The sequence below is a fragment of the Oncorhynchus clarkii genome, chromosome 9, assembly GCF_045791955.1.
Source record: "Oncorhynchus clarkii lewisi isolate Uvic-CL-2024 chromosome 9, UVic_Ocla_1.0, whole genome shotgun sequence".
Classification (NCBI taxonomy): Eukaryota; Metazoa; Chordata; class Actinopteri; order Salmoniformes; family Salmonidae; genus Oncorhynchus; species Oncorhynchus clarkii.
In genome coordinates, this window is record NC_092155.1 from 67,599,512 (window position 1) to 67,616,836 (window position 17,325).

Consider the following 17,325-nt stretch of genomic DNA (forward strand, 5'->3'; position numbering starts at 1 on the left):
TATTGCCACCTGGTGGTTAGACAATGGAAGTTCATTAATCATGACTACAGCGCCAACAATATGCATGCATCACATACACAATGTATTTATCGCTTGATAATAAATATTCAGTGTAGTATACAATATTTCCGCTAATCTTATGAGATATTTATTGCGTTACAAATGGCACCCTATTCCCATAGCGCTCTGGTCAATAGTAGTGCTGTATATGGGTATATGGGGAATAGGGTGTCATTTGGTACGAATGCTGTCAGAAGAGGTGAGGAACAGGACGAGGGAAGATTGGGATCATCTTGATTTATCAGAAGATTAAAAAAGTTGACATTTGTTTTGTTTTGTCGCCCAGCATAAAGAAGACCAACAGACTGGGATTTTGAAAGTGCAAACGTTTAATGAAAGTGCGACGACACAGACGTGGCGATTGTTATGCATGTGTGAAAGCGCAGGAGCTGTTCTCACTATACGTCTCTCTCTACTCTCGCTCTGATACAACATGTTTTCTACTTTTTTTTAAATATGCCAACAAACATTTTCAAGTATTTTAATACATGTTTCAAGCCTTGGCAGTGAGATGACAGTGGGGGATGAACATTTCCATGCCACAAAATTTGCTCACTTCTTTCAGAGCAGGACTCACAAATTAAGTCCTGGACTAAACAGCACTCTCCATTAAATCTCCATTGAACATGCTTCTTAGTCCAGGACTAGACTTAATATGTGTCTAGGAATCTAGGAAACTGGCCCTTTGGGTGTATTTTGTCTAAGACTTTGTGTTTTGTAACACACAACTTGTAACATGAATGATTGACTGACTTATTGCAGAACTCAGGCCACTACTGGCACAACAAACACATACAAATACATTCAATCACACACAAACATACTGTATATGGCACAATGCTGTCTTGGATTGTGAACATACACATTCGTGATATAGCTACATATTTAACTTCTACACATATGTTCTTTATCAAATAAAAGCACAGTGATTCAGACTGTCCATTACTGTACAGCTAGGGTGTGTTTTCAGTGGCAAATGTGACGTCTGGGTCATTCCCTAACACATTTCCTGAATTATAAAATCAGCTTTTAAATCAATCTGATAAAACATACTAAACTTCTTCATTTGGAACAGAATGAACACAATCAGTAGATCATTAACATTCTCAATCTTCTCAAAAATGGCCCAGTGTTGGATATATAAGGCAAAATGACCCAGTGTTGGAATATATAAGGCAAAATGACCCAGTGTTGTAATATATAAGGCAAAATTAGAAACAGAAAAACAGTGTAACAAAAGGATTGATTAAATAAAAGTGTTTTTTTAACAAAGATAAAAGTAATAACTTCAGGATTGTAAACATCCATGATGGCCCATAAACGCTGTGAAACTACAGGGTAAAATTTCAGCACCCTCATCATCATATCTACCGGTACCCGTTACTCAGTATGTTGGACCTTGGTCTCAATTAACACTCAAACACTTATCTCAAGATGGTTGACATAGTTTTGCAATAAAACAAATGAAACAATGCAACAAAGTAAGAAAGTACCCTCTGAGAACAATTACTTTTGTAGTAAATAAGAACTGAAGTGATGAGAAAAACTCTAAATACCTGAAGGTTTAACATGTTCATTATTTTTTCTGCATTTTCTGAACTATGGGGTTGATAAAAGACTTTGTGCTTTTCAAGATAGATTCCTTTAGGAGCGACATAGTTGCCTTCATATCAAATATCTACTCAGACAAAAGAGTCTGAAGAACACTCTTTCAGACTCGAATTAGGAATTCTAGAATTTAGGAATTCTTTCTTACAGAGCCTACGTAAAGAGGAACCAAATCTATCATTTGTAATTATTCAATTTCCAGATAAATTGTGATATTGTGGGGATGGTAGGAAATATAAGACCCTCAGTGGTGGTCCTATTGCACATTAGTTGAATACAAAAATAAAGTAAACCATACAGAAGAAGCAACAGTAGAAGTAACATTGCACTGCACTCTCATCTCGTCTCCTCTACTAAATCGTACCTGAGAAAGTAGGAGATCTTATCAATCAGAGTAATGTGGAATGAATATGAACAAATGTAGAAGAGGTAGCACATGGGAATGCACTTACCATTGTGTGTCGCCATTCTGCAGGTCTATCTGGTCAAGATCTAGTTGTAACTGAACAGAATGACAAAAACAGTTCACCCCACTTGGAGAAGTCCATATTACATTAGAATGACTAAATGGGATAAATAATTAGAGAAAATACAGTGCCAGTCAAAAGTTGGGACACGCCTACTCATTCCAGGTTTACATTTTTACAATTTTCTACATTGTAGAATAATAGTGAAGACATCAAAACTATGCAATAACACACATGGAATCATGTAGTACCCAAAATAAGTGTTCAACAAATCAAAATGCATTGTATATTTGAGATTATTCAAAATGGCAACCCTTTGCCTTGTTGACAGATTTGCACACTCTGGAATGCCTTGTTAAAAGTTCATTTGTGGAATTTCTTTCCTTCTTAATGTGTTTGAACCAATCAGTTGTGCTGTGACAAGGTAGAGGTGGTATACAGAAGATAGCCCTATTTGGTAAAAGACCAAGTCCATATTATGGCAAGAACAGCTCAAATAAGCAAAGAGAAACGACAGTCCATCATTACTTTAAGACATGAAGGTCAGTCAATCTGGAACATTTCAAGAACTTTGACGGTTTCTTCGAGTGCTGTCGCAAAAACCATCAAGCACTATGATGAAACTGGCTCTCATGAGGACTGCCACAGGAAAGGAAGACCCAGAGTTACCTCTGCTGCAGAGGATAAGTTCATTACAGTTACCAGCCTCAGAAATGTCAACCCAAATAAATGCTTCACAGAGTTCAAGTAACAGACACATCTCAACATCAACTGTTCAGAGGAGACTGTGTGAATCAGGCCTTCATGGTCGAATTGCTGCAAAAAAAACACTACTAAAGGACATCAATAAGGAGAAGAGACTTGCTTGGGCCAAGAAACATGAGCAATGGACATTACACTGGTGCAAATCTGTTCTTTTGTCTGATGAGTCCAAATTTGAGATTTTTGATTCCAACCGCCGTGTCTGTGTAAGATGCAGAGTAGGTGAACGGATGATCTCCGCATGTGTTGCTCCCACAGTGAAGCATGGAGGAGGAGGTATGATGGTGTGGGGGTGCTTTGCTAGTGGCATTGTTAGCGATTTATTTAGAATTCAAAGTACACTTAACCAGCATGGCAACCACAGAATTCTGCAGCGATACTCCATTCCATCTGGTTTGCGCTTAGTGGAACTATCATTTATTTTTCAACAGGACAATAATCAAACACACCTCCAGGCTGTGTAAGGGCTATTTGACCAATAAGGAGAGTGATGGGGTTCTGCATCAGATGACCTGGCCTCCACAATCACCCAAACTCAACCCAATTGAGATGGTTGGGGATGAGTTGAACCGCAGAGTGAAGGAAAAGCAGCTAACAAGTGCTCAGCATATGTGGGAACTCCTTCAAGACTGTTGGAAAAGCATTCCAGGTGAAGCTGGTTGAGATAATGCCAAGAGTGTGCAAAGCTGTCATCAAGGCAAAGGGTGGTTACTTTGAAGATTCTAAAATATATAATATAACACCTTTTTGATTACTACATGATTCCATATGTGTTATTTCATAGTTTTGATGTCTTCACTAATATTGTACAATGTAGAAAAACCCTTGAATGAGTAGGTGTGTCCAAACTTTTGATTGGTACTGTATATTTAAGGATTTTACACAAATAATACCTTTCCAATGAGCTCTCTCTCCCTGCTCATGAAGGACACGTTGTTTTTGACAGTCAGGTCAAGTCTTTTCTGCATGCACTCCTCCAGAGTGAAGTCAAAGTCAAACCTGCACAAAATAATAAGACATACAATGCAGGATACGAATAAATGACATGACCAGTATTACATAACTATTAGACAGTATTATTACACATAACTATTACACATAATATTATTACATATAACTATTACACATAGTATTATTACATATAACTATTACACACAATATTATTACACATAACTATTACACATAGTATTATTACACATTACTATTAGACAGTATTATTACACACCACTATTACACATAGTATTATTACATATAACTATTACACATAGTATTATTACACATAGTATTAGTACATACAACTATTACCCATAGTATTATTACACACCTCTTACACATATTATTATTACACATTACTATTACCCATAGTATTATTACACATATTATTATTACACATTACTATTACCCATAGTATTATTACACATAGTATTATCACACATTACTATTACCCATAGTATTATTACACATAATATTATTACACCTTACTATTACCCATAGTATTATTACACATAGTATTATTACATATAAATATTACACATAGTATTATTACACATAGTATTATTACACATAGTATTATTACATATAACTATTACACATAGTATTATTACACATAGCTATTACACAGTATTATTACACATAGTATTATTACACATAACTATTACACATAGTATTATTACATATAACTATTACACATAGTATTAGTACATATAACTATTACACATAGTATTAGTACATATAACTATTACACAGTATTATTACACATAACTATTACACAGTATTATTACACATAGTAGTATTGCACATAACTATTACAAATAGTATTATTACACATAGTATTATTACATATAACTATTACACATAGTATTAGTACATATAACTATTACACATAGTATTATTACACATAGTATTATTACATATAACTATTACACATAGTATTAGTACATATAACTATTACACACAGTATTATTACATATAACTATTACACAGTATTATTACACATAACTATTACACAGTATTATTACACATAGTAGTATTGCACATAACTATTACACATAGTATTATTACACATAGTATTATTACATATAACTATTACACATAGTATTAGTACATATAACTATTACACATAGTATTAGTACATATAACTATTACACATAGTATTATTACACATAACTATTACACAGTATTATTACACATAGTATTATTACACATAACTATTACACATAGTATTATTACACATAGTATTATTACATATAACTATTAAACATAGTATTATTACACATAACTATTACACAGTATTATTACACATAGTATTATTACACATAACTATTACACATAGTATTATTACATATAACTATTACACAGTATTATTACACATAGTATTATTACATATAACTATTACACATAGTATTATTACACATAGTATTATTACATATAACTATTACACATAGTATTATTACACATAACTATTGCCCATAGTATTATTACACATAGTATTATTACATATAACTATTACACATAGTATTATTACACATAGTATTATTACATATAACTATTACACAGTATTATTACATATTATTATTACACACCACTATTACACACCTCTTACACACCTCTTACACATAGTATTATTACACATGACTATTATCCATAGTATTACACAACTAGTTCCCATAGTATTACTATACATAACTACTACACATAGTATTACTATACATAACTACTACACATAGTATTATCACATTTTACATTTACATTTTGGTCATCTAGAGACGCTCTTATCCAGTGTCTTACAGTTAGTGCATTCGTCTTAAGATAGCTAGGTGGGACAAGCACATATCACAGTCATAGTAAGTACCCTTTCCCTCAATAAAGTAGCTATGAGCAAAGTCAGAGCTAGTAATAACACAGAACTAACTACAGTATAGCTGATAGTTTGATACATAGGGCTAGGACTTTAGAGATACAAAAAGCCAGCAAGCAGTATCCGATATTAGTATTACACAAAACTAACTATGGTATAACTAGGGCCCAGAGTTACAGGGTCTGGACCTCCTGTCCCTACACATTCCCTCTCTCTAGTCTTCTGGTGTCTCCTCCTGTCTCTAATCTCCTGTCCCTACACATTCCCTCTCTCTAGTCTCAACTCCCATCTCACCTCTCGTTAAACTCAGGGTTGAGGTCTCTCTTCTTGGTGATGGTCTTTCTCTTGGTGGTCCTGTTCTTGTCCGGCAGAAGGATAAAGGAGACATATGGGTCGGAGCTGTCCTTAGCAGACCCACAAGCTGGCAGGCCCCTAGAGGTAAACAGAGAACTGGGTGACAAACTGTGTCATACACTGGGTACAGGAACCACAATGATCACATACTGGAAGTAGACAAACAATAGCCCATTGAAACAGTCTTTTGGGGCTAACTTTTTTCTCTTTCTTTTTTAAGAATATTTATGTATTCATTCAAATACAATCTAACAATGGGCTCACAATCCCAAATATTCTGAATGCATTTACATTACATTAAAAAACAATACAACATGAACGAGCAAATATGTACAGTACCAGTCAAAGGTTTGGACACACCTACTCATTCAAGGGTTTTTCTTTATTTTTACTATTTTCCACATTGTAGAATAATAGTGAAGACATCAACACTATGAAATAACACATGGAATCATGTAGTAACAAAAAAGTGTTAAATAAGTCAAAATATATGTTATGTTTGAGATTCTTCATATAGCCACCCTTTGCATTGATGACAGCTTTGCACACTCTTGGCATTCTTTCAACCAGCTTCAGAGATGTACTTTGAAGAATCTCCAATATAAAATATATTTTGATTTGTTTAACACTTTTTTGTTTACTACATGATTCCATGTGAGTAATTTCATATTTATGTTGTCTTCACTGTTATTCTACAATTTAGAAAATAGTAAAAAATAATTTAAAAAAAAACCTGGAATGAGTAGGTCTGTCCAAACTTTTTACTGGTACTGTATATGATTTATAGAGAATATAGGGCTATATGGCAAAGTACTGTAAACCACTAGCCGATCCAGTGCATTGTGGGTATTGTAGTTTAGGACAGACCTGCAGGAGAGGACGGTGATGTACAGCCTGTTCTCCTCTGTTGAGTAGCCAATTTGCAGCTTCACCTGGCCAGGGCTCTGACCACCTCTGAGAGAGGAGACACAGGTAGACAGGGGGAGAATCTCAATTGGTTTTACTCGACTCCTCCGTCATCTCCTCGCCTCCTTTTGAAAAAGTTCAGAGGTAATCAAGGGGAGGGGGCGAGGAGAGGAAATGTGGAAACAAATGTGCTTGTATAAAATGAGACGCTCCTTCTCCACTAGCGTGTCATCAGGCAAATGACGTTTACAGAGTAGGAATCCCAAAATACATATGAAAAGTGATAAAAAGAAATGTAGCTAGTTGTGCTAGACATTTTATAGATCAAATATAGTAGCGTATTTTTTTTCAAATATGTGCATGCTTTTCTACTCTGAGAAAACAGCAGGTGATTCGAAGGGGGTGTGGCAGATTTGAAATGTTTTTATTTTATTCCAGATAGAACCCTCTGTGGAAAGGGTTCTACATGGAACCCAAAAGAGTTCTACCTGGAACCAAAACAGGTTCTTCAAATGGTTCTACTATGTGAACAGCCGAAGAACCCTTTTAGGTTCTAGATAGCACCATTTTTTTAAGAGTGTACTCCTCCGCTCGCCTATTGCCGTTTCTCAATCCTGTACAAGCAATTTTTGATCTGTGTTGAAACATATCTATAGCAGAACAGCAATGATAAAATGCTCAAATATATTTACAGAACATCTGATCATTTTCTTGCCTTAGTACATGACTTGCATATCTTGGACCACCGTTTGCATTAAATACAAATACCATCAGTGAATAAAAAATGAGGTCTTAAGTGTTTTGTTCACAGAACATTACAACCTTGTTTTGATCAGAACAGAAATGTGTGCAATTGTGTTCACTGTTTTCCGGAATTCAGTAAATACTACTGGACAAAATTCTAAAATCACCTAGTGCCATATCATGTACAAATTATATGGAAAGAGGTGGGCAATGGGGACTGTCTAATTGTTATGTTTTTTTGTTTTTTTACAATACTTTGTACATGCTTTGAAAGAAGTTGTTTTAGTTATACATAACTTTGGATTACTCCAAAGTCATCGCCGCCAACATTCTGATCTTCCATTATAGAGCGTTGCTTTGTTGTGGATGTAGGCCAATACATTCATATCAGTTGCTTTGTTGTGGATGTAGGCCAATACATTCATATCAGTTGCTTTGTTGTGGATGTAGGCCAATACATTCATATCAGTTGCTTTGTTGTGGATGTAGGCCAATACATTCATATCAGTTGCTTTGTTGTGGATGTAGGCCAATACATTCATATCAGTTGCTTTGTTGTGGATGTAGGCCAATACATTCATATCAGTTGCTTTGTTGTGGGTGTAGGCCAATACATTCATATCAGTTGCTTTGTTGTGGATGTAGGCCAATACATTCATATCAGTTGCTTTGTTGTGGATGTAGGCCAATACATTCATATCAGTTGCTTTGTTGTGGATGTAGGCCAATACATTCATATCAGTTGCTTTGTTGTGGATGTAGGCCAATATATTCATATCAGTTGCTTTGTTGTGGGTGTAGGCCAATACATTCATATCAGTTGTATTCCTCTAATTTATTCACCCTTCCACATTTCTATGGTGGATTGTGTTTTTGGGCGTCAATGAAAAGTCTCCAAAACTGTGAGCAAACCAACCTTTGTATTGAATGCATGAAATTGGACTGTGATGATATCGATGAATGAATCCTGCCCGCAATGTGCTTATTTGTATTTTATATCAGAAATCATTTTTGATTTGATGTGTATGAAATTGTTTGGTGAAATGCATAAAAGGAGGACAAACAACGAGGATTGAGAATCTCCCATGGTTACAGTTTACATGGATTATACATGTATTCATTCATTGCAGGTTAATGTTTAAACCTTAACCACACTGCTAACCCTAATGCCTAACCCTAACCTTAAATGAAGACCAAAAACCTGCTTTTTGTTTATAGAGATTTTTACAATATAGCCAATTTTGACTTTGCAGCTGGCCCATCTTGCAGAAATCGCTCAGTTCTGCCTCCAGGACAAGATTCATCCCAATAAACGTCAACCTGCTTATTGATTATGACTAGGCCCAGAGTTGTTCCTGGTCACGAGGTCATGAACAACTCTGGGCCCTACGTATAATGTTTGATTAGAAGTGTTATTTCTATGGTGAAGTACAGTACACTGCAGTGAGAAGAACAACGTGTACCATGCAGGCCCGTTGGACATCACTTCTCAGTTCTTACTGTACTGTAATGTTCTGTACTGTCCTGTAATGTTCTGTACTGTCCTGTAATGTTCTGTACTGTACTGTAATGTTCTGTACTGTCCTGTAATGTTCTGTACTGTCCTGTAATGTGCTGTACTGTACTGTAATGTTCTGTACTGTACTGTAATGTTCTGTACTGTACTGTAATGTTCTGTACTGTACTTTAATGTGCTGTACTGTCCTGTAATGTGCTGTAATGTGCTGTACTGTGCTGTAATGTGCTGTACTGTAATGTAATGTGCTGTACTGTGCTGTAATGTGCTGTACTGTAATGTAATGTGCTGTAATGTGCTGTACTGTAATGTAATGTGCTTCAATGCGCTGTACTGTAATGTTCTGTACTGTACTGTAATGTTCTGTACTGTGCTGTAATGTGCTGTACTGTAATGTAATGTGCTGTAATGTGCTGTACTGTGCTGTAATGTGCTGTACTGTAATGTAATGTGCTGTAATGTGCTGTACTGTGCTGTAATGTGCTGTACTGTCCTGTAATGTGCTGTAATGTGCTGTACTGTCCTGTAATGTGCTGTAATGTGCTGTACTGTCCTGTAATGTGCTGTAATGTGCTGTACTGTCCTGTAATGTGCTGTAATGTGCTGTAATGTGCTGTACTGTACTTTAATGTGCTGTACTGTCCTGTAATGTGCTGTAATGTGCTGTACTGTGCTGTAATGTGCTGTACTGTAATGTAATGTGCTGTACTGTGCTGTAATGTGCTGTACTGTAATGTAATGTGCTGTAATGTGCTGTACTGTGCTGTAATGTGCTGTACTGTAATGTAATGTGCTTCAATGCGCTGTACTGTAATGTAATGTGCTCTACTGTACTGTAATGTGCTGTACTGCGCTGTACTGTAATGTGCTGTACTGTAATGTAATGTACTGTAATGTGCTGTACTGTAATGTGCTGTAATGTGCTGTAATGCGCTGTACTGTAATGCACTGTAATGCGCTGTACTGTAATGTGCTGTACTGTAATGTGCTGTACTCTAATGTGCTGTAATGCACTGTACTGTAATGTACTGTAATGTGCTGTACTGTAATGTGCTGTAATGTGCTGTAATGCGCTGTACTGTAATGTGCTGTACTGTAATGTACTGTACTGTAATGTGCTGTACTGTAATGCGCTGTACTGTAATGTACTGTAATGCGCTGTACTGTAATGTACTGTAATGCGCTGTACTGTAATGTGCTGTAATGTACTGTAATGCGCTGTACTGTAATGTGCTGTAATGCGCTGTACTGTAATGCACTGTACTGTAATGTGCTGTAATGTGCTGTAATGCGCTGTACTGTAATGTGCTGTACTGTAATGTGCTGTACTGTAATGTGCTGTACTGTAATGCGCTGTACTGTAATGTACTGTAATGTGCTGTACTGTAATGCGCTGTACTGTAATGCGCTGTACTGTAATGTGCTGTACTCTAATGTGCTGTAATGTGCTGTACTGTAATGTACTGTAATGTGCTGTAATGTGCTGTACTGTAATGTGCTGTACTGTAATGTAATGTGACCGGAACACAATGGGGCATTGATGCGAGTGTGAGCTTCAGAATGACTCACAATTGAGAGAGCGGTGATCTGTGTCGCAGGTTTGGTTCAGTGTCCCGTCTGTGGATGACATGGTCTCTCTCCTCACTGCCCTCCCCAGTAGTATCACTGGACACACCACTAGGACACACTGCCAGCTGGGTGTTCAACATCTACAGGACAAAGTGCATTTCATATTCCACTCAAGTTTCAAGCTTCAGTTCATTCCATTTTAAAGGTTATTTCACACAAAGTCACGACACACTTAAAAAACAGATACAATATAACATTTATGAGTAAGAAACGCGTGACAGTAAAATGCTTATCAGGATGGAAGGTATTAAGAGCTCACATGATGACATTAATGTAGAAAGAGGGTGTTCAGAGCAAATGCAATCATGTTGTTTTGGAGGAATAGTCATGGGACAGTGTTGAGTTTAGTGTGTATAGTTCTTGGCAGGTATGCATATAGTTGCTACAAGCATTTCACTACACCCGCAATAACATCTAGCACCCGCAATAACATCTAGCACCCGCAATAACATCTAGCACCCACAATAACATCTACACCCGCAATAACATCTAGCACCTGCAATAACATCTACACCCGCAATAACATCTAGCACCTGCAATAACATCTACACCCGCAATAACATCTAGCACCTGCAATAACATCTGCACCCGCAATAACATCTGCTACCGCAATAACATCTGCACTCGCAATAACATCTACACCCGCAATAACATCTACACCCGCAATAACATCTAGCACCCGCAATAACATCTAGCACCTGCAATAACATCTACACCCGCAATAACATCTAGCATCCCCAATAACATCTAGCATCCCCAATAACATCTGCACCCGCAATAACATCTGCACCCGCAATAACATCTACACCCGCAATAACATCTACACCCGCAATAACATCTGCTAAACATGTGTGACACTTGTTTAGCAGTACTTGTTTTCTTTCAAATACTTTGGGCATTTGATTGAACCTGCCTGACATGCCAGATGGGCAGAGTTTACACTTCACTGTTCCATTGTGTCAGACAAGCTCAATCTAGCACAGATACAGTATTTGGAAGAATAAAAAATAAAAAAACTATTTGAACCCAGGTCTGGACAGTGGTTTGGTACAGAGTGTGTGTGTCTGTATTATGAGTTAACCTTGAGTGTGGCCCTCAGTAGAATCTGGCTCTCTGGGAGGGCCCCGTCCAGACTCAGCCATCGGTCCAGCACCAGGCCCTGCTCTGACAGCACCTCTCTCAGGGGCAACACCACCGTGCCCATGGCCTGGCCCCAGCTGTGGGACAGCTACACACACACACAGAGAAACAGGCACACACACACACAGAGATGGGTGCACACACATGATCAGAGACAACGTAGGGCACCGCAATGTCATTATTCCACTGTTAACACATTGTCTTCCAGGTTTGAATGGTATATCAAAATGTGTAAGCAAACTATGAAAACTGGTTAACACTATTGTCAGCAGCAAGAGTAAATCATTCTTAAGCCAAGACATTCATACAGTAAAACAAATGTATACTGTTCAACCCTGGTGGACCCTTCCCTCACCTTCACAATAAGGAGTTCCTCTGTAGGGTCACGAACCAGGAAGTGGAAAGCTTCATCCCACCGAGGAGACGTAGAGCACTCGCACACCTTTGAAAAAGAGATGGATGGAAAAATTGTCCATACTTCCTTCTGTACTCTCTAGTAAGCATATCTGTAAATAGACATGGAGTCAAGAGAAATATAGATGGCTTAACTGACAACGTCACCAAAATGATGTGCACGCTTCAATGTGGCAGAAGTCTAGCAACAATGACAAGAAGCTGCCATGTGGGAATCCTAGTTGGCTTGTGTCACTTTTGTTGCTAAACAACCAACCCGTCTATAAGATACACTTACCTTGGTTTTGTATGACATGGCCCTCAGCGAAATCTCTGCCCCGACTTTTGGCTCCTTTCCATCCTTCTTCAACTGTGGATAAAATAAATGAAAGGGCTGCAATAGAATCAACATCGACAAATGTACATAAACAACACATTTACAAACCAATCCTCAAATGTCAATATTAAGTAATATATAGTAAAACCCAAACCCATGATGTATATAAACACTTAGGATGTATTGTGGGCTATACAGTATATGACCACTGACAATATCATCAACAACAACAACAAGAACTGTATGTCAACACAGCAGGGCTGCAGGCCCCAGGTCTCACCGGCAGGCCGTGGGCTCTCTCCAGGTACACAAACAACACAGCAGCCGACGGCACTGCCTTGTTCTGGTACTGCTGCTGGGCCTGGTACTGCAGGATCTGGAGGTTCAGAATTATAATACACTGTTAGAACCAGATTCTGGTAGAGCAGAGATGTCACGCCGTGACCTTAGTTGTCTTTGTTTTCTTTATTATTTTGGTTAGGTCAGGGTGTGACGAGGGTGGTATGTGTGTTTTGTCTTGTCTAGGGTTTTTTGTATATCTATGGGGTTTTGGTATTGTCTAGGTATATGTAGGTCTATGGTGGCCTGAATTGGTTCCCAATCAGAGGCAGCTGTTTATCGTTGTCTCTGATTGGGAATCCTATTTAGGTTGCCATTTTCCATTTTGGTTTTGTGGGTTATAGTCTATGTGTAGTTGCATGTCAGCACTCGTGTTTATAGCGTCACGTTAGTTTGTTTAGTGTTCTTCGTTTAAATAAAGAAGAATGTATTCATCTCACGCTGCGCCTTGGTCTCCTCGTTATGACCAACGTGACAAGAGAGGAATGTGGAGAGATTACAGAGAGGGAAAGAAAGGGTTCAAATGAGAGAGAGATATGGAGAAAGGGAGAGGGGGAGAGAGATATGGAGAGGGGGAGAGAGAGATATGGAGAGGGGGAGAGAGATGGAGAGGGGAGAGAGAGATAAGGAGAGGGGGAGAGAGATATGGAGAGGGGAGAGAGATGATGGGAGAGAGAGATTTGGAGGAGGAGAGAGATTTGGAGAGGGGGAGAGAGATTTGGAGAAAGGGAGAGGGGAGAGAGAGATAGGGAGAGAGATATGGAGAAGGGGAAAGAGAGTATGGAGAAAGGGAGAGGGGAGAGAGAGATATGGAGAAAGGGAGAGAAAGAGTATGGAGAAAGGGAGAGAGGAGAGAGAGATATGGAGAAAGGGAGAGAAAGAGTATGGAGAAAGGGAGAGGGGAGAGAGAGATGGAGAGGGGGAGAGAAAGAGTATGGAGAAAGGGAGAGGGGAGAGAAAGAGTATGGAGAAAGGGAGAGGGGAGAGAGAGATGGAGAAAGGGAGAGGGGGAGAAAGAGTATGGAAAAAGGGAGAGGGGGAGAGAAAGAGTATGGAAAAAGGGAGAGGGGGAGAGAAAGAGTATGGGGAAAGGGAGAGGGGAGAGAGAGATGGAGAAAGGGAGAGGGGGAGAGAAAGAGTATGGAGAAAGGGAGAGGGGGAGAGAAAGAGTATGGGGAAAGGGAGAGGGGGAGAGAAAGAGTATGGGGAAATGGAGAGGGGGAGAGAAAGAGTATGGGGAAAGGGAGAGGGGGAGAGAAAGAGTATGGGGAAAGGGAGAGCGGGAGAGAAAGAGTATGGAGAAAGGGAAAGGGGGAGAGAAAGAGTATGGAGAAAGGGAGAGGGGGAGAGAAAGAGTATGGGGAAAGGGAGAGGGGAGAGAGAGTATGGAGGGAAATGGAGAAAATGGGGGAGGGAGAAAGAAAGGGGAGGGAGAGAGAGAGGGGGAGGAAGAAAGACAGAGACAAAGGGAAAGAGTATGGGAAAAGAGGGAGAGTGAAAGGGAGAAAATAAGAGAGAGGGGGAGGGAGAGAGAAAGAGAGAGAGAGGGGGGGGAAGAGAACAGGGGAAGCTAACCTGATTTAGTCTGGCAGACTCTGAGACCGTGGGGAGCCACTCCATGACCAGGTGAAGCCGACCTGACTTCACATCATTTAGAGTGTACCACTGTGATAGAAACAGACACATGATTACCAGAGTATTATCCGAGTACCATCAGATTACCAGAGTACCATCAGATTATCAGAGTACCATCAGATTATCAGAGTACCATCAGATTATCAGAGTACCATCAGATTATCAGAGTACCATCAGATTACCAGAGTACCATCAGATTACCAGAGTACCATCAGATTATCAGAGTACCATCAGATTATCAGAGTACCATCAGATTACCAGAGTACCATCAGATTACCAGAGTACCATCAGATTACCAGAGTACCATCAGATTACCAGAGTACCATGAGATTATCAGAGCACCATTACAATAATGTAAAAGAGACAATTTTGGGGGCATAGCTCTACCACTGGCCATACAGAAAACACAGCTAAATCTGTCAGAAAAACAATCACTTATTAGTTAGATGTTACCTCATCAGTGAACTGTGGGCTGATGATGTCTTGCAAGTTTAACTTGAACCTGAAACAAACAAAACATAAATGTATTCAGCAGAATGATTCTGACTTGTTTTGAGGCCCCATGTTATCTGGTCAGAACCTCACCTCCCCAAGAAGTCATCCTGGTCCAGATCTTTATCAAACAGCTCAAACTGGATCTCCTGACCAGGCAGCTGGGTTAGGATGATCTGAGGACACAGAGGTGCTTGACGTTTTGCACAACAATCTTAAATAGGTCTAAATTCTGCATTAATGAATGAATAATCCCCTCATTATTGTTTACAGTATGAGAGCATAAGATCTATGTGTGTCCGGAGACAGCATGTACTGAAAATACTGTGGATATCCAGCACAGCTGTATATTCTACCTCGTAGAGTTCGTTCCAGGAGGGGTTCAGGTTCTCTTTGATGGTGTGGCTGCGGAAGGTGACTCCTGCCACCCTGATCTTGACGTAGGGGTCACTCTTCCCCTTCACCATGCCCCCTATGAAGTTATCCTTGGCTATCAGGTTACTGGCCTCCGCCAGGTGGATACGCAGCACTCCCTAGAGAGGGGGAGGGATGGGTAGAGAGAGGGAGGATGAGAAATATGGAGAGAGTACACTATACAATACGTTATCCTTGGCTATCAGGTTACTGGCCTCCGCAGCACACCATACGGTGAGAGGAGCAGAGAGAGAGAGGAGCAGAGAGAGACAGGAGCAGAGAGAGAGAGAGGAGCAGAGAGAGAGAGAGGAGCAGAGAGAGAGAGGGGAGCAGAGAGAGAGAGGAGCACTGAGAGAGAGGAGCAGAGAGAGAGAGGAGCAGAGAGAGAGAGAGGAGCAGAGAGAGAGAGAGAGAGAGGAGCAGAGAGAGAGAGAGGAGCAGAGAGAGAGAGGAGCAGAGAGAGAGAGAGGAGCAGAGAGAGAGAGGAGCAGAGAGAGAGAGAGAAGCAGAGAGAGAGAGAGAGAGGAGCAGAGAGAGAGAGAGGAGCAGAGAGAGAGAGGAGCAGAGAGAGAGAGGAGCAGAGAGAGAGAGAGGAGCAGAGAGAGAGATGAGCAGAGAGAGAGAGGAGCAGAGAGAGAGGAGCAGAGAGAGAGAGAGAGAGGAGCAGAGAGAGAGAGAGGAGCAGAGAGAGAGAGGAGCACTGAGAGAGAGGAGCAGAGAGAGAGGAGCAGAGAGAGAGAGGAGCAGAGAGAGAGAGGAGCAGAGAGAGAGAGGAGCAGTGTGTGTGTCTATTAGCGGACTCACCTCACTAGCGAAGTCCGAGTCAGGGGTGGTCTGTTGGGGTCGTGTGGGTTCAGGTTTGGGGGCTCCACCCACTCCCCCGAGGGCTACCTCTGACGTGGTACCCCCGTCTCCGTGGCCAGCCCCTGGGCTTGGGAGGTGAGGAGATACGGAACTGGTAAGAGAGGCATCCTCATTAAAATGCAGAATCTATAACACAGGAGAGAGAAGAGAGGGAGATGCTTAGTCAGAACGAAAAACATTAGGACAGGTTATGCCATAACCGTATGCCTGTGTTCTGTGTGTGTCTGTGTGTTCTGTATCTCTGTGTTCTGTGTGTGTCTGTGTGTTCTGTATCTCTGTGTGTCTGTGTGTTCTGTATCTCTGTGTTCTGTGTGTGTTCTGTATCGCTGTGTTCTGTGTGTGTCTGTGTGTTCTGTATCGCTGTGTTCTGTATCGCTGTGTTCTGTGTGTGTCTGTGTGTTCTGTATCGCTGTGTTCTGTGTGTGTCTGTGTGTTCTGTATCGCTGTGTTTTGTGTGTGTATGTGTGTTCTGTATCGCTGTGTGTTCTGTATAGCTGTGTTCTGTGTGTGTCTGTGTGTTCTGTATCTCTGTGTTCTGTGTGTTCTGTATCTCTGTGTTCTGTGTGTGTCTGTGTGTTCTGTATCTCTGTGTTCTGTGTTCTGTGTGTGTCTGTGTGTTCTGTATCTCTGTGTTCTGTGTGTTCTGTATCTCTGTGTTCTGTGTGTGTCTGTGTGTTCTGTATCTCTGTGTTCTGTGTGTGTCTGTGTGTTCTGTATCTGTGTTCTGTGTGTGTCTGTGTGTTCTGTATCGCTGTGTTTCTGTGTGTGTGTGTGTGTGTGTGTGTGTGTGTGTGTGTGTGTGTGTGTG

The 17,325-nt window shown here is 40.0% G+C and overlaps 1 protein-coding gene across 1 annotated transcript in view; it reads right to left on the reverse strand.

The window, feature by feature from the left end:
* Nucleotides 1-371: 371 nt before the first annotated feature.
* Nucleotides 372-17,325, reverse strand: part of LOC139417369 (extended synaptotagmin-1-like) — a 35,631-nt gene continuing 18,677 nt past the window's right edge. The window contains exons 17-31 of the mRNA XM_071166639.1: nucleotides 16,458-16,643; nucleotides 15,596-15,772; nucleotides 15,333-15,415; nucleotides 15,201-15,249; nucleotides 14,688-14,777; nucleotides 13,054-13,149; nucleotides 12,735-12,806; nucleotides 12,399-12,485; nucleotides 11,985-12,131; nucleotides 10,844-10,983; nucleotides 6,976-7,062; nucleotides 6,049-6,186; nucleotides 3,791-3,896; nucleotides 2,121-2,170; nucleotides 372-2,032 (exon numbers count right to left, since the gene is read on the reverse strand). Coding sequence (XP_071022740.1) covers nucleotides 2,005-2,032; nucleotides 2,121-2,170; nucleotides 3,791-3,896; nucleotides 6,049-6,186; nucleotides 6,976-7,062; nucleotides 10,844-10,983; nucleotides 11,985-12,131; nucleotides 12,399-12,485; nucleotides 12,735-12,806; nucleotides 13,054-13,149; nucleotides 14,688-14,777; nucleotides 15,201-15,249; nucleotides 15,333-15,415; nucleotides 15,596-15,772; nucleotides 16,458-16,643 — 1,536 coding nt within the window. The 3' untranslated portion in view covers nucleotides 372-2,004. The remainder of the gene's footprint in view (nucleotides 2,033-2,120; nucleotides 2,171-3,790; nucleotides 3,897-6,048; nucleotides 6,187-6,975; nucleotides 7,063-10,843; nucleotides 10,984-11,984; nucleotides 12,132-12,398; nucleotides 12,486-12,734; nucleotides 12,807-13,053; nucleotides 13,150-14,687; nucleotides 14,778-15,200; nucleotides 15,250-15,332; nucleotides 15,416-15,595; nucleotides 15,773-16,457; nucleotides 16,644-17,325) is intronic.